The sequence below is a fragment of the Trachinotus anak genome, unplaced genomic scaffold (assembly GCF_046630095.1).
Source record: "Trachinotus anak isolate AG129_WGS33_773 ecotype Australia unplaced genomic scaffold, CSIRO_AGI_Tana_v1 ptg000033l, whole genome shotgun sequence".
Taxonomy (NCBI): Eukaryota; Metazoa; Chordata; class Actinopteri; order Carangiformes; family Carangidae; genus Trachinotus; species Trachinotus anak.
In genome coordinates, this window is record NW_027273884.1 from 232,439 (window position 1) to 258,969 (window position 26,531).

At 43.4% G+C, this 26,531-nt stretch overlaps 1 protein-coding gene across 1 annotated transcript; it reads left to right on the forward strand.

The window, feature by feature from the left end:
- The first annotated feature begins 810 nt into the window (after positions 1–810).
- Positions 811–20,251, forward strand: clic4 (chloride intracellular channel 4). Its single transcript, XM_071471452.1, has 6 exons — positions 811–1,241; positions 12,910–13,019; positions 15,122–15,247; positions 15,810–15,916; positions 17,039–17,220; positions 18,253–20,251. Exons 1-6 carry the CDS (start codon positions 1,173–1,175, stop codon positions 18,415–18,417), a joined length of 759 nt encoding a protein of 252 aa, XP_071327553.1. The 5' UTR covers positions 811–1,172; the 3' UTR covers positions 18,418–20,251.
- The last annotated feature ends 6,280 nt before the right edge of the window (positions 20,252–26,531 follow it).

Below are 26,531 nucleotides of genomic sequence, written 5' to 3' on the forward strand. Positions count from 1 at the left end.
CTTGAGTTGGGTGTGTATCCACATGCACTGACTAATTATTGAAATGAGACAGGAGCGAATTATGTGTCTAGGTCAAAACATGCAGCAGCATACTGAGCAGCTGATCAGAAAATGTGTTCTGTGTAACTAAATCAATAAAACAACAGGCTTCTTCGTCACTCCCTCCACCACAAGGTTCATCTACCAACACGTTTTCCTTTGTTTCACATCAATGAAATTTGACCTCTAACTGATTTCTTAAATTTAATGAATAGCAAATGAGCAGGGCTGGGCGATATGCAAAAGAAATCATACTGCGATTATTTTGACAGACTGTGCAGTAAGAGTCACGATTATAATGGGAATGCTGGGGTCTGTGCCTACATTTGGAGAATATGATGAGCAGCCCGGGACATTTCTATAGCGCCACAATGATGGTATTTAGTGACACATTTTATCTTTATCAAAAAATAAAGCTCCTGTGATTTTGTTAGTATTTCAATTAATATTTCCGCCCTGCTTGTAACATTTTGGAAAACCAAAGTGAAGTAAGATATTTAGATTTTTCATAAAATATAAAGTATTTAAACTAAATAAATGGGGGACAGGTAACTTCATGAGCAGTTTTCTTGGATTTTCCTGCTTATCTCTAAAAGAAAAGTTTAATATCGCGGGCGACTTATTCAAATGGTTTAATTTTCTGATGATAAAAAAAAAAAAAAAGCAGAATATATCTGTCCCGGGACTGCCTGATTCCTCCTCATCCTCCTCCCACTGAGAGACTCGCTCATCAAACCCTCCCACATTTTGTGTTTGCGCCTCAGTGACATCACAGCTTTAAATATTCCCGTCGCTTCTCCCACCGCCCTCGTCCTCACTGCCCCGCCAGCGCGCACAGCCTCCCAGCCGGCGGTGTGTTTGTAGTCCGGCCGGTCTGAAGCCGACACATCATCGTTCAGACAGATTTATTCCGCAGACACCGCCGCCTCCTCGTCCGCTCTGCTAAACAGCCTCTCTGCTTCCAGCACCTGGTCCTCCTTGGGGGAGAAAAGGCGCCTACTGGGATTCAGTGCGGAGGAAAAAAAAAAAAAAAAAAAGGGTGGTGGAGAAGTGGACCGAGCTAAGTCGGGCGTGGTAGCGAGAAGAAAAGAAACTCATCTTTGTGAGCAAAACTTGAGAAAGTAGCGTCCACGATGTCGCTGTCGGTGCCGCAGAACGGAGTGAAGGCGGAGAACGAGCCCGTCATCGAGCTGTTTGTGAAGGTAAGACCGCGGCGCCAGCCGGGGGGGGGGGGGTTCTCATCTGTGGTCAGTCTTTCTCCACATGAGGGTTTTGTTTAGGGGGGGGTATATTTGATAGAAACATATATAATTTAGGTTTTTACATCCATGACCCTCTCTGCCATTGTGGCCATGTGGAGCCTGCAGTGTCACCAGCAGGGCGGCTGCAGCCCCCCCCCCCTGCTCTCCCCCCATCGTGGGGATGGACGAGGCTGCCATGCTGAAAAACTGGGCGCTAAATCGGTAACAAAAGCTCCGTCGCTGCGGTCCAGAACAGCGGGTGCAACACTTGAAGCGCGCCCCCCCCCGACCTGCTGCAGTTGTGTTTCTAAGTTGATTGATACAGCAGCGTCGTAAAGTGATTGGTTGTATCGGAAGTGCATACAGGATTTCTACACGGCCACGAATGGAAACTGGACCAGGCTCACTGCAGTCATTTGAGTTGAAGTTTGGTGTTCGGGTCATCGCTTAGTCTGCCACCAGAGATCTGTGAAAGACGGAGCAGCTGGGTGATGCCCTTGTTGGAGACGGTTTACATATAAGACAAGAATATGTTGCAGGCGTCTGTCATCAGGGGCGTTCTTGGCACTGGTTTTGTGTTGTTATGTCTGGAAAACGCAGCTCATCACATTTATATATGGTGACATCAGAGAGCTTGATGGATGACCTTCAGAGAAATCTTTATTATTTTTTTTTTTTCTACAGCACTACTGCCTCCCCTAAAAGTGTACTCAAGCATCAGATTATCTCTGCCTCAGGGGTGACGATGATGATGATGGTGAAGGGTAGTAAATGGCTGTTTTCTTTCCTTCAGCCTGTTGCTTTGCAGGGCGGGAAAATGACAGAGGAAAGAAAGAGGGGGAGAAAGGGGCTGCATAGAGGGGGCTAGGGGAGTGGGAGGGGAAATGAGGTCCTGCATTGCCTGGGAGAGCATGTGGGTGGTAGTGCACTGGGGTGTCGCTGACCAGAGCAGCAAACACTTGGTAGTACGTGTGTGCTCGCAGCTGTGAAAGTCATTTCTAAATTCTTCTTTAGAGAGTACCGGTAAGCTCAATAAAAAATGTTTATTCACAAATCAGCCTTATATAAATTTAATCAGATCATGCATTTGTAACCTTGTGCACCAGGCCACTGTCTTGGGATGTGTCATACTGTCAGCTGAGGCCTGTAAAAGTCTGGAGCTGCAGTAACTGTGAATTATGGCGAATCTCCAAGTCTTCCGAGATCAGCCCAGATTCAGTGAAAATACTAGAATCCGTTTGTCTTGTTCCTGTTGACTCTTTAAAGGTAGTAATTTGTTGTGAGGTGTTGAGAAGCAGAGCAGCAGAGGCTGATGGGAAAGAACTGGCCAGAACGAAATCCTCAACCACCTCTCACAGCGTTCAGGGGAGGTTACATCATCCTCAGGCCTGGAAGGTTTACATATGTGGCTGACTCTTCCCTCTCAGCCCCTCCCTCTTTGGACTGAACAGCCCCGTTGTGTACAGAAGTTTCTTCCATTGTGTGTTTTCTCGATGTGTCTGTGTGGGGACACGATAGGCTTTCGTCTCTATCGCTCTAGCGCAGCTCTGTGTTACCTTCATGTCCACATGTATTATTGATGCCGTTGTTCTTACTGTGTTGCGTTAAACACAGTCATGGGAGACAATGGCAGTCAAGCAGGTTGCTATAGGCACAGTGGTGCGAGCTGGGCCTGTGGGAGCAGCTGATAAGGAACTGAGTGCTCCCTCTATGCACAGCAGTGTCAGATCTGTTAGGGCACTGCCACATATCAAAGCTGACTAATTATACTTCCAGTACATGAGCTGCCACAGTGTCTGTGTGAATAGACTGAGCAGCGATGACACTGTTTACCCATTAACAATAGTTGACCCTCCCAGTTTAGAGACACTTTGATGATTTTGCACTGCCTGCACTGTTTATCACAACAGCTGTGCCGTTGCTATGGGAACGCTTTACGCTGTACTCATCTTTGAGGGTGTCAGCGTTTCTTGCTCTTGGTTGCAAATGAGCATGATATAATGACTTCGTAAGAGGGAGGGTCGACCCTTGACCCCATCACAGAACAACAGATTAGATATAATTCTGCACATGAGTAGTAGTCTGCTCTGGTGAGCTGGAGAGTCTCTCTGTCCAACATCCTCCCATGTCTGTTTCACTTGGCACTTCCACACATCACATGGTTGAAGTGGTAACATGAAACCCTAAATCTGATGTATTTATGTGCTGTGATAATTGTTTTGCTCTGACATGAAGCTGAGAAGAACAAAAGTGCAGCTGCCTATAATTATGTTGAATCATCGTAATTCAAGTTTTACTTTGAAATCTTAACTCTCTGGAGCTGAGGTCCATCCGTCTCTCTGTATCGATCATGGCACTACCTGATTCAATCAGACTCTGAGTGGTTTTCTCGAAAGCTGCTCTGAGATGAGATGAGAGGTGGTTGTATTGTGTTACCTCTACAGGATGGTGAAACAGATTCACTGTTGTTAATGAGTATGATTCCTGTCATTACATCAGTACAGGTCTGATTATGTTTTCGTTCAGTTTTTCACAGCTTTGGAAAAAGAATTAATTCAGGGCAGCCAAGCTAGTGAGTCGTTAGCCACAACCATATGGCCTGACTGTACGGCAGTGGACAGAAAAAAGATGAGTTAAGAGAAATAGACAGGCCTTATCTCTACTTGTGTCTGTGCCTGTTGGCTGCAACTGTGCCAAGGTCGCGTTCCTGGTTGGAAAGCCTCCTGCTGCCTCCAAACTTCCACTCTCTTGCCAGCAATGACAGCAAAGCTAGTAAACATGTTGGAGAAGTGCTTTTAAGTCTGGATGGCATGAGAGCCCGTCTGTGTTTGTGTTTGTCCTTCGGGTAGTCCCTTGGGAACAGTGGAGTGGAAAGCCTGCAAGATGGCAGACAGAGGCCCCAACAAAGCAGCACTTCTGTTGTCAGGGTGAACAGTCAGCTTAGAAGCAATTAATAGTCAACATGCACCACAGTGCCCACTCAGATTTAAGCTTTTTTTCTTCCCTGTACACAGGAATATGCTGTGATTCATATAAAGTCATAGTAGACAGGAGGAGCCTGGTCTGTTAGGTTTATTTAAAAGGCCTTGGGAAGAGCAGCTCATGTCCGATTGTGGTATCAGTCACAACACGTGACAATCAGACTTCTACCATGTGATGTACTGTTTTTATGGACAAACACAATGACCTTTTTCAGCAGTTACTTTGCTCATTGCAGTTGCATGAAATGACATCCAAGGCCAAATTGCTACTTACACATGTGTTTACCAGTGGACAGTCGATCCACAGGATGATGGTGATAATAATATCGGGCCATAGGCCTGTTTGAATTTCACACACAATTTGCTTACTGTTTGCATGTTGCTTTTCAGTAAAAATGAACCCTTTCTCTCTCCGTTGGGTGGCATAGGTGGTGTTCTAGGCAACTGAGTGCTTTTTTTTTTTTTTTTTTTTTTTTTTTTTAAATAGGAAAATCAATAGAGCAGTTTATTTTTCCCCAAGTATGTGGCAACACTGCAGTCAGCATCATGACTTAGGGTACAAAGATTAATGGCTTGTTACTGTTTCAGAGTGCTGTGCTGTTGCTGTGTGCTGTGAATTTGCTTTTGCAGCACCTGACCTGTCACTGCTGCTTCTTTGTAACTATCTGGTTGACTAACTCTGGGTACTGGCCTAATCCCTCTGGCAGTGTGTTATTGCACCAAATCCAAGGGAGGCAATCAGTCTTTTTATTTAAATGGAAAGTTGTTTATTTAATGTCAGAACATTATAACATGGATTATTGCCACACTTGTGGCCATCATGTCGTGCCAGTATGTCCAGAGGAGAAGCATAGTTCAATCTAATAGGCAGAGGAAGTGCGTGTCTCATTTGTGCTGCCCGTCCAGGAAACCAGTGGCTAATGAGGCATTTCTCCTACGAGCTCAATGACGGGAAGTGAGGCCAGCCTAGAACAACATGGATCTGAGACTTCAAAGACTGAACCCAAACAGATTCAGAATTCATGCCAGTTTGTGGTGCGTTGTACTTGTGAGCTAATCGGGCTGTGGCAGTTGTAACCTACCAGGTCAGGATACAGAGGAGAAACGAGCCTCTGACTCTACCTCTTCTCTGTTACATCATCTTCACTGTCCGAGGAGGTGTGTCACCACTTGAATCTGCCTTCTTCACTACACGAGTAACTCAATCAGTCTCAACATGATCCAGTCTGCTTGTGTTTCACGTGCTACGTTCTTCATAGCAGAGCCTACTGACCTACTGATGTAACCCAAAGTGAACCTGAACATGGAGGATAGGGTGACAGGGGGACCCTAGGTGTCCCATATATCCACTGAAGCTTGGCAGAAGACTATGGCACAATGTCCACCCTCACAGACTCACAGACTGTAAGTCCGTGAAATCATCAACTGCATGAGGGCTCTCCAGCAGAAATTTGAGCCTTTTTATACACATTTCTTCTTGAGTCTGCATTTCTCCACACTTTGCCTAAGGGAATTACCCACAGTTCATAGCATTGTGACATCAAGTCACGTCAAGTAACGTGATGTGTCTTGCAGCTTCTTGCACTCAGTCACCAACTAGTTGACGTCAGTGAAGTCTGTGAGGCTTCAGGGTGTCTATTAGATAAATGGAACTCTTCATTAGTTAATGTTAACATTCAGACTACTCAGCTGAAGTTAAAATTGATCATTTTGTTTTATGGTTATAGCTGAAATGAATCTTGAGTATCTTGAGTAATCTCACACTGAAATAACATTGTGATGATTGTTTCTGTACAGCAGAAACTGAAACTTAAATATTTTAGTACTGGTTTGATGTGCCAGATGTTATGCCACACGATTTATTACATATAGTAATATGATATATGGATATACAGTCTACGTCCATGCAAACTTCTGTGCAAAAGCTGTTCCACAAGTGTTTTGCATGTTTGATTTTTATGATGTGAAAAGCAAGGCAGTGTGTCCCAGACTGGTACTGAAAAACAACTCAGTTGCAGGTTAGAGTGGACACAACCAGAGAGAGAGAGAGAGAGATGCCCTGTCTGCTCAGAATTACTGATGAGGCCTGTGCTTGTTCGGCCATGGTGCAGGCTTTGCTGCCATGCATATCTGGCTTGCGTGGTAATGGCATGCTGGCACCGTGTTTCTGCCTATGGGAGGTTCACAGCTGTCTAGACGGGACACTTGTCCGAAAGGAATCGCTACAGAGTTCATTTGGGTTTGCTGTCTTGTGCAGAGACATTAGCATTTAAAGATGTTTAAGATACTTTTTGATTGTCGGGGCAGTTTTTCCGTGTTATATCCAATGCAAATGGAATGAAAAAGAGCACAAAGGAAGACAAATGGTGGGTTTTATGTATGTAGGTGTGAATGTGTGACTCAGTCCTCGTCTTCAGTCTGGGGTCTATGATTGTGTAAGTGGATGGAGTTGAAGCTGGAGCCGACTTCAGTTTGCAGCTAGTTGTTTGTTAGACACTTGAAACAACAGTGAGGATGATAGTTGGTTCCCTCGGATCTCCTGGACGGCTGGCTGTTTGTTTTTCCATCATTTGGGATCTGTATTACTCATCACCAAACACTCGTCCTGTGCAAAACGTGCTGTAATCTTATCTCTACATCGCGGTTAAACACAGTGGTTCGAATATTATTGACTTAGCTCACGTCATTGCCGTAGCATGGTTAAACCTCTTTTGGACTTAAGCTTCCAATTTTCCACAGAAACTGACGGTTCTTAGCACTCATGTGCTCAGGCACAGAGGGTCTGTGTCTCACTGGTCTTGAGGTTTCCACTGAGTGATGTCAGCCTGAGTCAGAGCCACACCAAGGATGTGATGGTGTTTCCATGATCCAGCAGGGTCTGACTCCTCAGTACACTCATTTCTCTGAGCGGTCAGACTCAGGGGCCCAGTTCACCCTCCCAGTTCAGTCCTAGTCATTCAGATATGGGGCCAAACCTCAACACATTTTTATGATAGGCAAAATCCACTCAGAGCACTGAGAATTAAACTGTAGAGAACTAAAAGGTGGCATCAGAGGACTAGTTGATTTCATATTCTTCTTCTGTCTGTTTTCTACACCTCATCACAGATATCAGAAGTCTGTTAGTTACAAGTTTTGACCTTTAGACTTCTCAATTTCCCATAGGTTTCTGAGGAGTGGGTTTAAAGCCCAGAGTGGGCTGCTCTGCCGTTGCCATCTTGGCAGTGCCTGACTTCCGGCTAATTGGAAGATGGACAAAGAGGTGGGGCACGTGTAGCGCTGACACTTTGGTACATGCTGGTTGGCGGCGAGCATACGCTCACCCACCTGTCACTCAAAGCGGCTCACCCTCAATTATGCCAAACTTTAAGCTTTAATAAAATTTAAATGGGTACGTTTTATAATAATTCACCCCCCCCTACATTTGCCATGAAGGGGGTAATTAGCTATAGAGTCCAAAACCGTAATAGGCTGTAAACGTGTTTATTTCTGCTGTAAAGTTGGGCATTTCACATTGGAGTCTATAGGGATTGACTCAGTTTTGGAGCCATTTGAATTACTGCAGTTTTTGACACTTCTGCGTTGGCTTCATTTTTCAGCCCCAGAGCTTCCATCAAGCATCTCATGAACCCCTCAGGATTTCTCTATGATGAGTTAATCCACTGAAAAGCAGCAAATCCTCACAACAGAGACGGGGCTGCATTTTTGCTTGGAAAAATGACTAAAGTGATCAATTATCAAGAGAGTTACAAATTATTGTTCTTTGAATCAATTAACCGACTGCCCAGACCTGACAGCTCTTCTCTAATCTGGCTGCTTTTTTACTGTGCAGCCATATAAATACTTAAAATATCAGCAGATTGAATCTAAAAAGACTGTTATTGGCCTCATTCTAGTATTTTGCTTAGACCGTCTGTAGTAGATGCTGATTACCTGCTAGTTTAACCTCTGTCTACCCTGCTGACATGCCCTTAAGCAAGGTATCAAATCATCCCAGGTGTAGGGCTGCTGTTCTGCAGCTGGCTTTGAACTCTGATCTCCCTTTGGACTTGGACATATGACAGAGTGTATGTGTCATGAACCTAATTTACTGTTTTACCTCACTTTAGCGAAGCCGACTAAGAGCATCGTGGGCTGAGTAACCCTGAGTAACAGCTAGGTTTTGGTCCAGCTCCTCGGTCTAGTCACAGTCCTAACCTTAGCCCAGCCTGCATGCTTGTCCAGCAAAAGGGGAGAGGCGTTGCCATGACGTTGCCATGGCTGCCCACTCTCAAACAGACATTCCTGCTGTGTGTCAGAGCAGGAGGAGGACCGCTGCATCGTCAGTTCCTTATTCGGTCAAAGTGTGGCTGGAACTTGCTGAGCAGCCCACCCAATTTAGAATATGAAGTGTGCTGGGGAGGGAAAGGCATGGGCCGCCATGTTACTAAAATTAGGCTGTGTGCAGAGACTGGGAGGACCGTGCCCAGCCAGAACAGGATCCATTGTCCCTGAGTGCTGGCTACTGTAACTGTGATCTCACATCACCAGTTATTTAAAAAAAAAAACAAAAAAAAAAACTGTCTAAAATAATGATGAGTGCTTGTAAAAGAAAGTGTGAGAATAAAAGAGGGAGAGGTTGAGTTGCACAGCTCTTGCGTTTTATGTGGCTGCTTGTAAATTGTTATGGGGCTGGACTTGTGAGGAGGATACCTGTTAAAAGTGCACATACCTTCAAGTACATACATGGCTGTATTATCTCCAAGGTTATTAGTTTAAGGCCTTGCATCATCCTTATTACTCTTGAGATGTGTCAAGTTGGTCATTACTTCAGCTGCTACATGAGCAAAGTCAAAGAGGAAGTGATAAGAGGAATGACCTCACTACGTTTGAGTGGATACTGTGTGTTTCTGGGACAAGTCTGGCCCCCTGACTAACTGGGTCTCATTGTGTTGCCGCGGGGCCACACTGTCCTGTACGCCGACTCTGAGATAGCATCCGACTTGAGCACAGCTCACACCCTCCACTGGACAGCTGTGTGTGTTTGGCATTAAATAAACAAGCATCTGTTGACTCACAGCCCATCCATCGAGCCTATATAAAGCCCGCAAGTCTGTTACCAGTAGTCAGCTGTTGCTGCTCCTTTGGCCCAGACGTTATTAAAGCCGTTTCACATCAGGGAGAAATTTCAGTATGAATCTTTGTGAAAGATGGTGTAACCGTCTCCAAGATGTGAGTCATTTTTGACACAGGAGGCTAAATAGCAGACTACACACTGGGCCCAGCTCAGTGGTCCTGTGAAGGCTGCTTGTATTTGGAAGTGAACTGCTGGTTTACTTCTTGGAAAATGTGCATCTTTTTCAGCTGGTGTGCCTTACCTTATAAGGGCCAGTCTGAAACAATTTCTTGCCTGGCTTGTGTGTTTTTATTGGGGTGTTTTTTCAACCCTTGCTAACTGGTGACGTTCCTCAAGCTTGACAAACAAAAAGTGCTTTGTGTTGTTGGTGTACAGATGGTTCTCCAGAAGTCATTTTCTGAATGTCACACTATAATAATAGCAGCTCTCTGGAAAGTGTGAGAAGGGTAGAGGAGGACCACTCCACTTGGAGGGATTTTCTGAACCTCCTCAAGCTGGTTTTAGGCTGTAGGCTTCATATAAAAATCTAGTTTTAATTTCTAATTTTAATTAAGCTGAGGTCATTCTCTTGGCGAATCTTTGAGATGTTATTCAAAACAAAATGTAGGGTAGCTCCTCCTTAACAGCGCAGCAGTTTATATGTTACAGGCAGCGGAAATGCAGCCGCACCAGCATCGTCACTTAAGCTAAACAAAGCACCCTCTTCGGCAGGAGTAACATTTCTGGAATAGTTTCTCCCTCCTCCCCAAATGCCCAGCCCCCCCTCCTGACTCCACAGAGGGGCCCAGGATAAGGGGAGAGCAATAAAGGGGGAAGAGGGGGAGGAAGAGGAAGAAACAAGAAACAAGAAACAAGCAGTGTGCCAAATGGCACACAGCCCCTGAAGCTCACTGTCCTTTCTCCTCCTCTCACTTAAAGTATCTATTATTGCTTGTTGTCCTCCATATCAGTTAGCACTACCTATGATACCTAATTTCCTCCCTATTTCCACTAATACCTCTGTCTCTCCTGCTGTTTGTCTCTCTCTCTGCAGCAGATCCCTGCTATCAGTGTCTCTTGCAGAGAGCTGCAGTCTGCTCTGCTGCAGACTCCAGAGGGTAGGAGCCTTGGCTCCAGGAACAGACAGAGAAAGAGAGAGAGAAAAGTGTGCAATGTCTTTCCCAGCTGCTGTGGCCTTCTTCTTGGCCACTTGAGACTCAGGACTTAGATGAACTCAGCTTAAAAGCAGCTCACTGTTCAAGTATATTAAACATCTTTTTACTAATGACATTACAGCGGGCAGTTTGCATTTTTGTCCCTACAGACAGAGAGCTCACTTCAGACAGGTTACCTGTGAACTGATAATCCACTCCACACTGTGTGCTCTGCTTTCCATGTCATATGTGTCTAGCCATTGCCATGGGAACAGTTGCTGTGCTGCATTGCCACTCTTGATCCTGCATGGTTCTCTGTAGGTGTAGCACTGTGGGGAAGATGGAGTAATCATCCCATTGATGTCTTTCTGATCCCATAAGGATCAGCTAATGTTAGCCCAGTGCAGTGACGGCCATGAACCACGATACCCCCAACACTTCACAGCCGAAGCTTTATTTTTGGGTATTGAATCATGTAAGGTGAAAAGGGGACTTTCATTGGCTGAACAAAGGCAGTGATCTAATCCACGCTTTTCAGATATTGAATTCAGAGGTGGGGGGAGAAGGAGAGGGAGGGGACAGCCATGGTACAATGGGAGCCAGCAGGCAGATCAAACAGAGCCATCCCACTGGGCGTCACACAGAGGACAACAGCAGCCAGCCTGTCCGCACCAGCAAGGAGCTGCTGGACTGGCTCAATGCTCCAAAACAAAGAACAGTTCAGAAGCTGCATCTCGGATATTAAACAAATATTCTTGTAACAGAGCAGCTGAGTTGAAAACTGATTTAAATTTTAATCTTATCCTTGCAAATCTGTCTGGAACTTCGTAAACATTATTTGTGTAAAAATGCCGTAGTGTCTCTTGCAGTACACATACAGGCGTACTTTGCATATCACCTCTGCAGTTGCAGAAAGAAGCACGTATGCAGTGAATGAGGAGTGACTGACGACACAAGAGGCTGACATAATAGAACCGATATTCAGCCGCTTCACAGAGGCTCTGCTACAGTATTAAGCTGAATGAAGAGGTGCATTCCAGAGCGCAGACACTTGAATGACCCCCGTGCTTGTCCTTGTGAATAGATGAATACACTGCATTCTTATTTCTTTGCCCGCCCTGCCAGGAGAATGACATACCTCAACAGGCTTGGTATCCACAGAGCTACGTAGCTCTGCACCAAGTTGCGATTTACATCTGGTGGTTTAAGGATTTAGGAAGTAAATTTTATTCGTCAATGTACCATGAATGACAAGGAGCAGATGAGAACAATATCCAATTTCAGTTTCACAATGACGGCTCTCGATTTTACCAGCATGTGGCTTAACTGGAAAATCGAATAGGTTGTCTCAGAGAGGACATAACTGTGCGGCAGTCAGCATAAAAGATTTCATTAAGATACTGCGCAAAGCTCAGTTAATCAAATGAAATGCTTATTCTTCCTCCTGATGTAGAATCCAAACCATATTTGTCCTTTTCTACACCCTCCTCACTCCCTACATGGCTGTGAGTGGAGCAGAGCAAGTGTGAGAAAGAAGAGATGGATGGTTGTTGAGAGGACTGGAGATATCGCTGACAGTTTGCAGCACCCTCCCTTAGCTTTCTGATTACTGCTGCATGTGAGAGGGGGATAGAAATCACAGCTATTAAGTTTCTCTCCTCCTTTGCAGCGGTGTTCATGCTGGATTGCAGCTTTTCATTATTTCAGCTTTCAGAAAAGGGACACTTGACTGATTTTGATTTTGATGCTAAAATCTCATCTCCGAACTGAATCCTATCTGTGGGTCTGTCGCTGAACGATGAGCATTCGCCATTAATTCAGGGGACACACGCCACTTGCCACTGATCTCATTGCCACCACTCAGTCTTGTGTTTGTGCAGTCTAGCAAAAGAGGAAACAAAAGTCCATCAGGGTCTTAATCACTCCAGAAGTTTCCTCTTACTCTTAGACAGCAGTTGGGCAGATTAATGGAGGGGAAGTGTGCTGAAGCATTTAAGAGAAGGGGCTCGGCCCTCTACTCTTTCCCTCCTGCTTAAGTGTTTTCGAGGGCAGCCTGTAATGTGTATGAAAGAGTCGTTGTCTGAAATGGGCCCTCTCTGGGCGAGCACAGTAAAACGCCCCAAGCCGTAAAGATTGTGCAACAGAGATGTGATCTCCGCTAAGATTATTGGGACCTTTCTCCATTTCGGCCAAGTGCTAACAGTGGTAGAGACTTTACAGATGTTATTTAAGTTCTTGCTATCTGGTGTTTTATACTTGCAAAGATTAAATCTGGGGCGTTTCCACTCTGTACTTAATGGTCTCTGTGAGGTAGAAAGTCTTCAGGAATGGTACCTGTGATATGTTGCTGATAGTTAATCTGCTCCTACTCTAACTTGCTATCTGTCTGTTTATTTAAGGCGGGAAGTGATGGCGAGAGCATCGGGAACTGCCCCTTCTCTCAGAGGCTCTTCATGATCCTGTGGCTTAAAGGAGTCGTCTTCAACGTCACCACAGTGGACCTCAAGAGGTGAGTTTACCTCCCGTCCTTGTCTACATCGATATCATCCTCTGCTGCTGCCTGTTCTCATTTCATTGGCTGTTAAACAAGGATAAAAAAATAAAAAAATAAATAAAAATATTCCACTTGTTTTCCTCCCACCCACTTTCTGGGTGTTTCCACAAAGGCATCAGCGGCTCCGTAACGCTTTGATGCAGCCCCACCTCTAACACGCTTGCTGCTTCCCCACTGCTTATTTGGTTTTCCCATGACCCTTTCCCAGGCCGGAGAAAATCGGAGAAAAATAAACACAGACTCTGGAGGGTCTATTTAAGGTTCTTCACTCCGCTCACTTCCTGCCTAGATTTTGGTGGGCAACATGTTATTTTTCATGCCTGGGATCAGAAAACTGGTGATCCTCTGCAATTTTGTCTGGGATATTAAAAAAAAAAAATTGCTTCAAGAGAACGTGCTTTCACATGTGGATTCCAGCACCAGAAGCTCTTTACCAAACCCACTATGTTTCTGTCTGTGATTCATCTAAATGCTCCCTCAATGTTTTTCCACTTGCTAAGCCAGGATTATTTTCAGCCAGGGCCGATGGTCAGATGGACGTCTGGTTTCTATGGTCGTCACCCGTGTTTGACTCAGAGGTTCGAATCTGATGTGTTATTCCAAAGTGTGGTTCATCCATGTGGCAGCCTCCTCCTCCTCTGGGACGTGGAGGTCACTGTGTGCTGACAAAACACAACAGAGATGCAGCTGATAAATACTGTTCCCTTTCTGTAGAGCTAGAAGGAGGAAACCAGGCTCCATTCAGCTAGTATGGTTTTAATGCAGGCCTGCACATTCAAGATGAGTGCATGGGTTTTGGGTATATTTGCATGTATTTTCCCTGGCAGAGGGTGTGTAACATGAAACAGTGACCTGATATCTGTAAAATGGCGATTGAGGATGTCCGCCTACTTAGCAGTGTCTCTTTACCCCTCGCTCCTCAAACAACCCTTTCATTCAGCCTTCGCTTTGCCTGTGCTATACAGTGTCTGTAATCTTGAGTCAACATAAAATGGCTGCGTTGCAAAAGGAGGTGCGTGTTTGCCATGTTCATGGCTGTTTTTTATTGCAGTCCTTAAAGTGAAGAACAGTTTATGTTATTACACTCGTTGGAGGACATGAATGTCACATGTCATTCCCCTGAGTGGAGGGGCTTTATGTTTCCTGAGTTCAGGCCTTGCCTTGGGTCAAGGCTTTCATGTTAATATTTGTTTCTATGCTGGAAGCCTCAAAGCAGTTTCTTACCCACTCCTCAGTGATATCACTGGGTGAGGGTGCCACTTCCCCCTTGCATGCCAAAGAGTTGAAGTCATTTCCCGTTTTTTGCGTCCTTAGATGGCTTGTCCCAAAACTCAGCCACCATTATGTACATTGTCACACCACAAACCTGGACCTGGATGTTGTTTCACATTATATGAGATCAACAGAGGATTCACACTATCTGCCAGCTTACACCCATCTGTTAGGCTCCAAGCTGTCAGGACACTGCTATCTTTTATGTTGTCGTACTGAAAGGATTTAAGCATCTGGGTTCTGTGGATTTCACCAGTCAGTTGTGTTCACACTCCTCATTCAACACATGCTCATTTTTGTTTGTGTGTCAGTGTCATCTGCCTGCCAGAGACATCTGGTACAAAATGTGCTGGTTTGAAGGCTGCAGAGAGAAGGGGACACAAACACACTTGTGGAGACAGACAAACGCACACAGTTAAAGACAGGGCAGCTATAGTTGGATAAGGAGGACGGCTCGAAGGCTCTAGAAAAAGTGGTTTGAAGTGCTGCAGGCTTCCACAGAGCCACAGGACACTTCTATTTGAACTATAAAAAGTGAATAATATGACTTTTATTCATGTATTTAACCAGAACACATCAGAGCAGTTACGAGTCTCATCTCATTTACAAGCCCTTTATCACTGACACTCGGTGTCAGAATTCCTTGATCTTTTACAACCTAACAATCTGAATATATCAAAAACTTGTGAACATGCATCATTTAAAAAAAAAAGGTTTTAATTGGTTGCATGGTTTGGTTGTACTTGCTTCAGTCTACTGAAGTTGCCCGACTCTCTGTCCTCCAGGAAGCCAGCAGATCTCCAGAACCTGGCCCCCGGCACACACCCACCCTTTATCACCTTCAACGGTGAGGTCAAGACTGACGTCAACAAGATCGAGGAGTTCCTTGAGGATGTTCTCTGCCCACCCAAGTGAGTGTTCGCTCATCCCTGTGGTAACAGCTTGCTCACACACAGCACTGCTGCCACAGTGTGGTAGCTTTTACATGATCCATTAGCATGTAACAGAGGGTGTGGACTGTGGATGTAAATGTAGACAAATGTTTTTCTTGAAAGATAAGGCTGATAATTGTCAATATTTTTCTTATCATCAACAAACCACCTGAAAAGATCAAAACTAACAACATGTCAGTCTGTTTTTATACTTTCTGACTTCCCTAGCCTGTCTGTGGCTTTCAGCCCCAAAGCCATTTATTCTTACAAATAAATAAATCTTTAACAACAGTCACATATACATACTTAAACTACTTTTTTAAAAATTATTATTATTTTTAAAATAATAATATCAATAATATCAATGGGATTGATGATTGATTCATAATATACTGTTTTGCCCATGTTCATCTTAATTTATTGGACAACAAAGGGGCTTCAATGACGCAGAGTAATAAGCTGTAGACAGTCAAGAAGAATATCACCAGATGTATTCTTTTAAAAATGTTTGTGACACTCATGTATGTTTACTTGTGTGCAGGTACATCAAGCTCGGTGCAAGACACCCCGAGTCAAACACAGCTGGTATGGACATCTTTGCCAAGTTTTCAGCATACATCAAGAACTCCAAACCAGATGCAAATGAGGGTAAGTAACCTTTATCTGTTTGACACACACACACACACACACACACACACACACACGCACACACACACACACACACACACACACACACACACACACACACACACACACACACACACACACACACACACACACACACACACACACCTGGTTAAGAGCAGAGATCCAGAAACCTCCCTATTGTGCAGGGAGAGTTATTGAGTTATCTGGTTGCTAGGCGACATTGGTAGCCCTGCCCTGATTGGTGGGTCACAGCCTCACTCAGAAACATAGAGCTTTTGTTCTGCTGCCTCCTCCTCCCCTCGTGCTCTGTCTCACCTGGTGGAGCTCTCTGGAAAACCACACAGCAGCTTTCCTGGATATGAGCTAGTGTTCACAATCTCATCCTTCCTGTTCTTGGTTTCTGCACCGTGTAGGCCTTTGTTAGAGAACGGCAGCAACATAAACTTACCAGATAAGATTATTGGAATAATATAAAAAATATGCAGTCTTTTGTCTTAGACTTTCTGTTGAGTCTTGGGTGAAACAATTTGTGGAATTGCTTCCTGGAAGAATGTTTATAATATTGACAAAACACCAAGATTTTGTATCATGTTTTCGTTGGCTGTTCTCCACCCTGGGAAAATATTGAACGATACTGAGCTGCATGTGAAAGCCAAGGCTATGTCAACAGAGTTTGAGGCTGAATCTCATGGTTCAATGATAAGTGCTATCCAAAGTAACAGGTCACGTCTGCTGTTGGACTGCTGATTGAACTTGCAGCTACATTCATGTCATATTTTCTAACAACATATTCTATAGATGGATAGATAAAGGAGGAGGGCCAGTGACACCTGTCCAACACTGCTGTAAGAGGTTGGATGAAATTGTACAGGTGTTGATGATACAACTATGTCCTGTCTTTATAATGTACACGCCTTACATGCACACTACGGCTTGTCTTGTGATGAAATGCTGCCCTCATGTGGTTGATCAGCATACAGCTCAAACAACTGTGACGGAGGCCTCAGGAAAAGCAGGACAATTTAACACTGTCAACAGCAGCTTATTTCCTCATAATGAACATATAATTAAACTTAAAGCAGTGTTTACAGTTTTTACAACATCTCTTGTGTCTCGTCACAGCTCTGGAGCGTGGTCTACTGAAGACGCTGCAGAAGCTGGACGAGTATCTTCGCTCACCACTGCCTGATGAGATCGACCACAACAGCATCGAGGACGTCAAGGTCTCCACCCGCAAGTTCTTGGATGGTGATGAAATGACTCTGGCTGACTGCAACCTGCTGCCCAAGCTGCATATAGTTAAGGTGAGTGAGAGACACATTGCTGACAGTATATTCAGGAAAAACTTTTAAGTATTGGTACATTGAAGTAGGCGACCTCACGTAATTCCCAGCACAGCCTGAGCAGTGGGATCAGCCAGAATAAGAGGAAACACTTGTGCCTTCATGATGGATGAGTCACTGTGTGAAATGACTACTGTTATCAGTCTCCCAGAGGTACTGTTTCTGTAAATGATCCTCAAAATTATAGTTAATTAATTATAGTTAGTTAGTTATAGTTATTTTCAATATAACACCAGGAATGAATGTGTATAATGTCAGAAAATAGATTAAATATGAATCACAAGTTCCCACAACCCAATGTTATGTCTTTTAATGTCTCATTTCATCTGACTAACAAGCCGAAGATATTTACTTTGCCATGATAGAACACAGAGGAAAGCAGAAAATCTTCACATTTAAGGAGCAGAAACTTGTCAGTTATTGGCCTTTTTTGTGATTATGGACTTCAATGATTAATCAATTATCAAAATAGTTGAAAATAGTTAAGTAAACTCACTCATGAAAAATTATAGTTTTAGCTCCACATTAATGCTGCCTTGTACCACAAAAACCATATCCTTTTTGTGCTGTAAATCAGCCCACAGATTTCATACTGTATTCAATTCATCATAAAAATAATAAACGTACTGAAGGCTGGAAGGGGGGGTTAGAGTTATTCTAACATGTGAAAGTTAAAGTATTAAAGTTTTATACAGCACCTCTTGATTATTAGTGAAAAATGTCCACCAGAATCTACTCACATTGTTCATTTTTTCCAAACAAGCAAGTAGTTGATTATTGAAATACTTCCAAATTCATTTTCTGTCAATTGTGCAATTAATTAATGATACACATTGTTTAACTCCTTATTTAGATGAGCTGCAAACTAATGCAAAGGAATAGACAATACAAATGAGTTTAAGAATAACAATTGGTACTTCAGTTTGTGACCTTTTTGTTATTTTTGTATTATTTCCTTCATTTATGGAGTGTGATGCCCACCTGTCCCTGCAGGTTGTAGCCAAGAAGTACAGAGGTTTCGACATCCCCAAAGAGATGACGTCCATCTGGAAGTACCTGAACATCGCCTACACACGTGAAGAGTTCACCAACACCTGCCCCAGTGACAAGGAGATCGAGATCGCCTACGCAGACGTAGCCAAGAGACTGGTCAAATAAGCTCCTCTGTCCTGACCTCCGCCCTCCATCCATCACCCCGTAACCTCCGCCCTCTACACTCCCTCTACACCTCTCTCTCCTCAGCACCGGGACTGATGTGCTCATTCACGAGAAAGAAAAAACTCTGGACTTCTTTTTCCTTCTCTCCTCATTTAGAGCAAAACCCCCAATGCATGAACCCTTCTTGATCTTTTTTTTTTTGGCTCCAGATTTTTATGAAGATCTCTTTAGTTGGTACAGCAAAGGTCACAGTTGTTCCATCTTGAATTGCTTTTGTTTTTCATTTGCTGATGAATGTTGTGAGGCGTTGTGAGGTGATGAGGTGACGGAGAAGCAGCCAGACAGTGTATCAGTGCTTATCAATGTCGGGAGCCTCATCAAACACCTTGATAAAGTGACCTTCAAAGTGACCTTCTCTCTGCACGAAGGGGAAAGGTCATGAGCTGTTGTTAATTTTCTGTTGTCTGTTTGACATTGAAGTTGCCTTCTCTAGGTTTTTTATAAAATGAAACACTGAGAAGCAGGGTTTTTTTGTTTGTTTGTTTTTTGTTTTTTTTTTCTCCTGTCTTTTGGCTTATTCAGAGGCGTTGTAAACAGTGTTGAAGCTTCAGTCTTTCGGCTCAAGTATTTTACAGGTTTAAGTAGAAGCTGAAGCTAATCCAAACCTGAGTGGTTGACATATCAAGTAAGAGATGTTTTATTTTGATGTTGAGTTGTTTAAAATAAATCAAGAATAATTGTAACTGCAGGTAAAGCTACCTGCTTTCCATGCTCTGATTTCCTCATTGCCTCAAACAGGCAACCGTCTTGTAGCTCAGCTCAGTAGAATAGTAGGAAATTTCCTGTACCGGCTATAAAAGTAACAACTCAGGAAACATATAACCTGAGGTCTAAAAAAAAATATCCAATGATATGTAGCTTACACACAGGTTCAAGGACGTATTAATGTTTAGACTGGCCTTTTGTAAATCACCACATTGCCATGTAAAAAGTCCATAAAGACACTAGTAACTCTTCTTTTCTTATGAAACAAGAAGGAAAGTCTCTGCTTTCTTCATGCTGACTGTAGCGGTAGTTTGGATTACACATCACAGACCAAAAAGCGGCACATTATTCTGATCTCACTGTGGATAGGATGACACCGGCCATATAAACTAGTGAAGTAAAAAAAAAAAAAAAACACAAAAACAAAAAAAAAAACTATAGAAGAAGCCACTTACTCTCACTGTCTGTTTCTCCACAGCCCACAGGATGGAGCACACTAATGTGCGGTCAGGCACCAGGAAAGGCAACACTAAAGATATTTATGATTAAAACGAATCGAGGAGAGTAGCAATGAACTATACTGTATACCTGGTCGAATTTCATGTTCTCTTCAGTGTGTAGATTGATCTCTAAGGTAGTGAATGTATGTTATGATACAGTAGCTCCAAAAGTGCTTTAGTGCGGATAAAGCAAAACCTGTTTTGTTTTCTCCAGTTTGCCATGTTTTTCAGACATTTGTTATGAAACAAATTTGATATAAAAAAAGAAAAAGGAATTGTAAATATTTGTTTTGATTGCTCAGAATTCAATGTGTAAATTTTATACCTGTCATCTGAATTTTGAGGAAAACGGGCCATTTCTCGCCTGCTTGGACTGTAATTCTACACTAACCCGTCTCCTCTTTGCCTTACTTGTTTTCTCTCCGCGGATGTTTTGCAAGAAGGTTTTTCAGAGATCATTTCATTACATGTGAAGTTGTACAAAGAAAATATCCAAGCTACGTCATGGCTTTTCTTTTTTTATTAACAATATTGACCGAATTGAAATAAACTTCTTATTGGCACTCTGACTTGTGTTTTACAAACCTGCGGCGTTATTATACTGTACATCTGTCTAGAGGTTGGGCTGCCTTTGGCCCTCAACTCTATTTCATACCAACATGTTTTAAGATGAAGAAGACCTCTTATCTTGTAAATGCAATGATGAACAAAGCTTTTGTCAACTGACAATCATCACCACCTGCGGCAGAGAAAACGCACAAATAGCCAATGGGAGAATGATTGTAGGGAATATGATTTTTATATTCCTGTACAGTATCATTTGTATTAAAAAAACATCTTATAGTGGATTTCTTCCTCTATTGTCAATCTATCTAGAGGTAACCAATACAAATACAGAAAAGTTTGGGAACCCCTTGGCCAAAGTATGTTTGTTTACAGCTCTCTCTCTCTCTCCATGGAATGTCTCATGTGGGTGTCCACCCACTGTGGGCTCCACCTCCCCCTGAAGACACCCTCTTGCAGTCAACTTGACGATGTTTTTCAGCCAATTCCCTACTGTTCTGAAGCCTCACACAAACAAGTCTATTCTGCAGGGATGATTGCAGCCAAAGTTTCGCAAGAGAAGGAAAAAAAAAGGTGTGGGGGCGTACAGTTTTTGGATGCTCTCCAGATCATTAAAGTGTCATGTTGCAGCTCCAGACATTCTCTGCTCCCTCACTGGTGAACACTGAGACACAGGCTCTACTTGTAATTCACAGGGAGGAAATCCACCCAGACACAAACAGACGCTTGTGTCTGTGTGTGTGTGTGTGTGTGTCAGTGTGAGGTAAGAGAAGACAACAAGGCTGGATATTATTCAGACCACACACTCATTACAAGCAGGGTGAGTGTATTAGTGTAATTGGTTAATGAAGGTGAGGCCAGAGGGAACTAGTGTTGTTTCTCAATCATGTTTTGTGTGTGTGTGTGTGTGTGTGTGTTGAAACAGCAGGGCTATATCACACACCAAGAGAGAGAGCCAACAAGTCAGCTAAACTATGAACACACACAGCTTGCAGCCACAGTTGTTGCCCTTGATCTTTCTTTCTTAGGATGAGAAAATCTTGTGTCCTAAGGGTTCAGGGTTAAAACTTGCCGTATTGTTTTTACTTCAACAGGTAAATCGGTCAGCTGCGTATTTTTTTCCCTCCTCCTCTATAGTTCAGTGGAGCCTTTTCTGTTTGGCATCAACTCTTTCTCTGCAGTGCCAGTTCAGTTTGCAGGTTTTACACAACACCCATTTATACAGCTGGCTAAATATTTACACTGGGAAAGTAGCTCACTCAAGGGTACATAGTGATATCCCAACTGGGTTTTAGACCTACAATGTGTGAAAACCCTTCTTTGCATATGAACCCTTTGCACCCGACATTTGATGTGGCCATATGTCACCTTGTATTTGATTTACTGTTGATTGACAGCACAAAGGCCTATATATAGAAAATTCATGGCACACATACAAAAGCATTAGGATTTTACACAAATATGTTTTTTTCCCCCCAATTTTAAATTAATCTCAGTGTGAAATATCTTTTCATTTGTAATTTGACCACAATATTTTATTTACACACATTATCATACATTATCCTGCCTTTATTATGACAGCTTTAGATTAAAAGAAGGATAAATGTTATTTTCACAGCCTGTTTGCCAGTATTCATAGTTCACTGGGGACAACAGGCAAGACCTGTCATTGTCTATTTAAGATATAAGCCACAATTAAACCTCAAGGCCAGACTTTGAAGTGGTCTTACAAGAGCAGGAAACTTCATTTTATAGTACATGTGTAAATATATAAGTAATTAATTTTCAGATCATTTTCATTTTCAAGCAACGTAGTTCTTGAAGGCCACAAGAATCAGCCTAAGGCCGTGGTTCCTGACCAAAGGAACTTGAGCTCCAGTGTCACCAGTTGCATATTGTATATCTAGATTATCACCAGACCAACCAAAGATGAATTTTTCCCTCTCTTTTATTTTACTTTAACTTAAGATGCAAATGTATCCAGTAATTCCCAGAAATAAAAAGTGTGTTGCATAAATCTTTTTCCTGCTTTTGGCTTCTTAGCACTCAGCTTTGATACCCCCAGGTTTGGAAACATAGGCCTACAAAGCAGACTAAGCACTGATACTAGGTGACGACTGCCATAATGATAATTAAGTGGTCGTAAAAATATGCATTTCCTATTTTTCAGCTATAACGTTCAGCCAATTCAAATGAAAACGAGGAAACATGCAGTCCAGCGGTCAGAGGCCAAACGTGTGTGACATGTAAATGAATTAATAACATTAATAATGGCTGTATTCCACCCAGGTGTGACCGCTGACACACCTGAACGGCACACAACCATAATGCACGTTGTTAGCTCCGCCTGCTCCCAGAGGTCATCGTGAAAAGAGTTTTAAGGGACTGGTATGAGATCTTTATAACTGAATACACGATTGCACACCGCAGATGCTGAATAGTAGCTGCTCCTTAGAATTGAAAATTAGCTGCAGGTGTGTGTGACAGCTAATGAGCCAATCAGAGCCAAGCAGAGGTCAGACGCAGCAGCTCCCGGGGCGTGGCTCAGACCGCAGGACCTGTTGTTGTTGTTGTTGTTGTTGTTGTTGTTGTTGTTGTGGGGGGGGGGGGGGGGGGGGGGGCAGCGGTGAAGAGCAGGCGTTCCGGTCAGACTGAGGTACTTCATAATGCTTTCCATGTCCTTTACCTTCTCCTCACATCTTCAGAGATGTTGCTGGCATCAGCTCACGTCCTCCACAATAGGCCTTACTCGTCGTCTGCGGCTGGTTAGCGCCGGGGGTGTGTTGATCCTCCAGCAAGGTGTGTTTTTCTTGCCAAACGTCTTCAAGTCGTACAAGCTGTCATTGACCCATCAGCTTGTGTGTCTTTCTTGGCTGCAACGGGGACTTTTTTTGTGCGGCGGCATATAGTTACTCATAAATAAGCCTATACACTGCGATAGCTCTGAAAAACACATCACTATGCTAAGGCTGATGCAGAGTGGCACCCTGGAGGAAAGTACGAAACTCGATATTTTTATGCATTTACTTTGTTTAAACATGTTTCAAATGCGATGAATATCAATAGTTTGGCGATGTATCTGGTGTCAAGAGGTGCAGACTAAAGGTTCATTTCGCCAAAATTAGAAGAAGGGATACAAACTCAAGTAGCTCATATATACTATTCCTGCTGCCACTCCAATACAATGCAAGTGACTTTTAATACCTGTGAAAAAAATGCATTGAGAACTGTAAAAGCTAACATACCTGTCCAGAGACAGTGTCCTTAGTCACTTCTAACAACTAGTCCGACTTTTTATTTAATTTAGTGTTAAACAGACAAAAAATAAGTCTTATCATCTAAAATGTTAAGTAAAAGTATGTAGTAAATGGTGCCCTTGTTGAAAGTAAGTACTCCTATGTCATACTATTGTATTGCATTTCGTTGTTGTTGTGTGTCTGTTTGGTAGTTTAATTTATGACAATGCATCAGATTTTTAAGTTCATCATATATTTTGTTTGTAAAATCTTAACATATGAAGTTATTTGTTACTCTAGCTGTATAATAAATGTAGCAGAATTAAAAAGTAGGATAATTCCCTGTGAACTGTAGTGGAGTAGAAGTACAAAGCAGCATGCAATGGAAATACGGGACTTGTGTAAATGCTTTTAGTTATATTTAATGAGTAGTGAAAATTTTCATAGGAATAATTTCTTCAGTTAAAAAGTAGTTCAAATGAAAACTGTTCAAACCGCGTTTCTTGGATTATCCAGATAAACAGGGACGTTGTTTCTGGTTTAAATGTAGGCAGTGACCTGTAAACTTCATATTTATGGGGGAAAAAAATGGAAGAAATGGAAGAAAACAAACCATCTGCATGGCTATATCTAGATAGCGCCACAGTGAAGTGAGTTTATTTGTAGTTTTCATGGACTCACCCTTTAACTGAAGTTGACCATAGTGTCAGTTTCGATTTAAAGGAAAGCTACAGACTGTTCCTTCAATCCTTCATGTCAGGCTGTCCTCCATTGTGTGCATGCTGTCTCTGCGACAAAGACTGTCACTCATTATTTGAGCACTGTAAGGGTCTAACGTTACCAAACAAGTGGAGTTCATTGTGGCATCAGCCACTCCATCAACTCCCAGACCACCGACTAACAGCCCAGCTTATCTGCTCTGCTCCAGTGCCTGCAGTCAACCAGTCAGGGTGGGTTTTGTGTGCTCACATTGTTTATTTTAGCCCTCATTAAAATGTGGTGTGGTGGCTGTCTCTCTCCGGGGCTCGGTGGCTACTGTGGTGGGGAGATAGGGGACTGTGGTGGACCCCCTTGGGCGGCCCACAAAAAGCTGCCTCACCCCCTTCATGTGCTTGCCGCTCACCCCATCTGGGTCCTGGAGTCACACCCTGTGGCAGAGCTGCGGTTAACTGCCGCCGTTGGTTGGTAAAGAGGCACAGTGAGGGTACTGGGATACAAACTCAACTAGAAGAGGTGCCATTCCCTATAATGACCACTAGAGGGTACTCAGCCACAGTAAGCTGAAGGAGTGGGAACTTCTGAAGCTGGCAGACACTACTCTCCAGGGGTTTTGTTCTTATCTCCTTTACATGGTCAGCACTTTTTCACAGGAAGCATGAGAGAGGTGGTGTGTGTGTGTGTGTGTGTGTGTGTGGAGATGGTGAGTGTGTGAGTGGGGGATAAAGAGAGATGTGGGTCTTAAAATAAGTACTTTTAAAGAGAAAACATCAGCTGTGTGACACTCTGTGACGTCAGGTATTTCATGCCTCCAGCATCCTTTGTCCAGGTTGTTTAGTCTCTTTATAAGACTACAATAGTGGCCTGTTTTATTTTGTCTGTGACGGAAAAACTATTAGACATAAAAGACTTTGCTCTGTCAGCAGCCACACCCCCACCTTATCTCTGCACTGGGGAAGGTTTACCTTGCAGTTTATGTTACGTTATTGTGTTGAAGCCTGTGGCGAGTATCTGTCTGGTATGCGCTGAATTATTGCTGCGTCTGTGCCGTTGTGCTTGTGTGTAATACTACATGTCTATATGGGTGTTTTTTCATAAACAAACCATGCTGTGTTTGTGTGTGTGTGTGTGTGTGACAGTGTACATTTTGTCTTTTGCAAATGTGAACTAGCAGGTTCCCTTTCAGAGCCATATAGCACATCTAGGGAAAGAAAGAAAGGAGGTCTTTTGAAGTTGTGATTCTGCCATCCATCTCCAGCTCGCAGGCTTTCTTTTCATGCCAACCACTGCAGAGGCCAGGCCTGTTATAGAGAAATGCCCCAGCTGGCCCCTCCCTGCCATGTCGCTATGGTAAATGACAACAGACTACACTCCTTACTGACAGTAAAGCTGCTCTGTTTTGATTTTTACTTTTGTTCCAGCTGTGCTGTCTTAAAACAGACTAACAGTTGTCAGACACAGCCGAAGCGCACAACCAAGACGCCAGACATTAGAGCACAGTAGAAAGAACTGAGCAGAGAGGCCTAGAGCAAAAGGCAATTAACTTGCAGTCAACGTTAATGGACGCATCTGATCTGCCCACGCTGCAGGTGCTGGCCCTTCGTCCTTGGTTTCCCTCTGATCTAAACCAAAGTCTCTCCTTTACTCGCCAGCAGCCATAGAGGATGCTATGACACTTAGTTTTAACACTGGATGAGGAAAGTAGTAGCAGCAGCAGGAGGTGGAGGAGGAGAGTGAGGGGAGATGTATTGATTGCCCTGAGCTACTCCTTCATAGCCTGTGTGAATGGTTTGTGTTGGATAAGCCCTCTAGCCTAATGGCTTTTAGACTTCCATTAGGTTGTTGCAGACAGTGTGGTTTAAGTAAGTAACAAAAGGCTCTGTCAGAATGCTTTAAGCATTAATAAGACAGACACTGTTACTAGTCCAGCCTGTCAGCTCATCAGGAACGCACAAGTCGAGATCATATAGCCAAAAGACTGGTTTACTGTCGTCATTACGAGCGTTTAGTTGGCTACACTGTTCCTGAGCCCTGAGCCACATCAGCCTTTAGACTTTTGGGAATTTGTTTGATTTGAGCTGTGAAAGCTGTGGCTCACTCACCCCGTAAACTTGCAGTGTCCCTGGACTTGTGTACAGGAAAAGTCCTGTCTCACACTGACAAACATGTGACGAAGTGCCAGCCCCTAGGAACAGTTTTACAGTTCATTTAATGAGGAGAGACCTGTGGCTTGATACTGGGAAAGGAGCTCAGTCAGACTGGGGTTAGAAGTGCACCATCTTGGTTGTTATATGGCAACAGAACCATGGGCCTCAGTTGAGTCAGGAGTTTT

Excerpts from the sequence above, each read along its gene's own strand:
- clic4 (XM_071471452.1), top strand. The coding sequence starts at position 1,173 with ATGTCGCTGTCGGTGCCGCAGAACGGAGTGAAGGCGGAGAACGAGCCC. Across the intron at positions 15,917-17,038 it reads CAAACCAGATGCAAATGAGG|CTCTGGAGCGTGGTCTACTG; the intron begins GTAAGTAACCTT and ends GTCTCGTCACAG. Across the intron at positions 17,221-18,252 it reads CCAAGCTGCATATAGTTAAG|GTTGTAGCCAAGAAGTACAG; the intron begins GTGAGTGAGAGA and ends CTGTCCCTGCAG.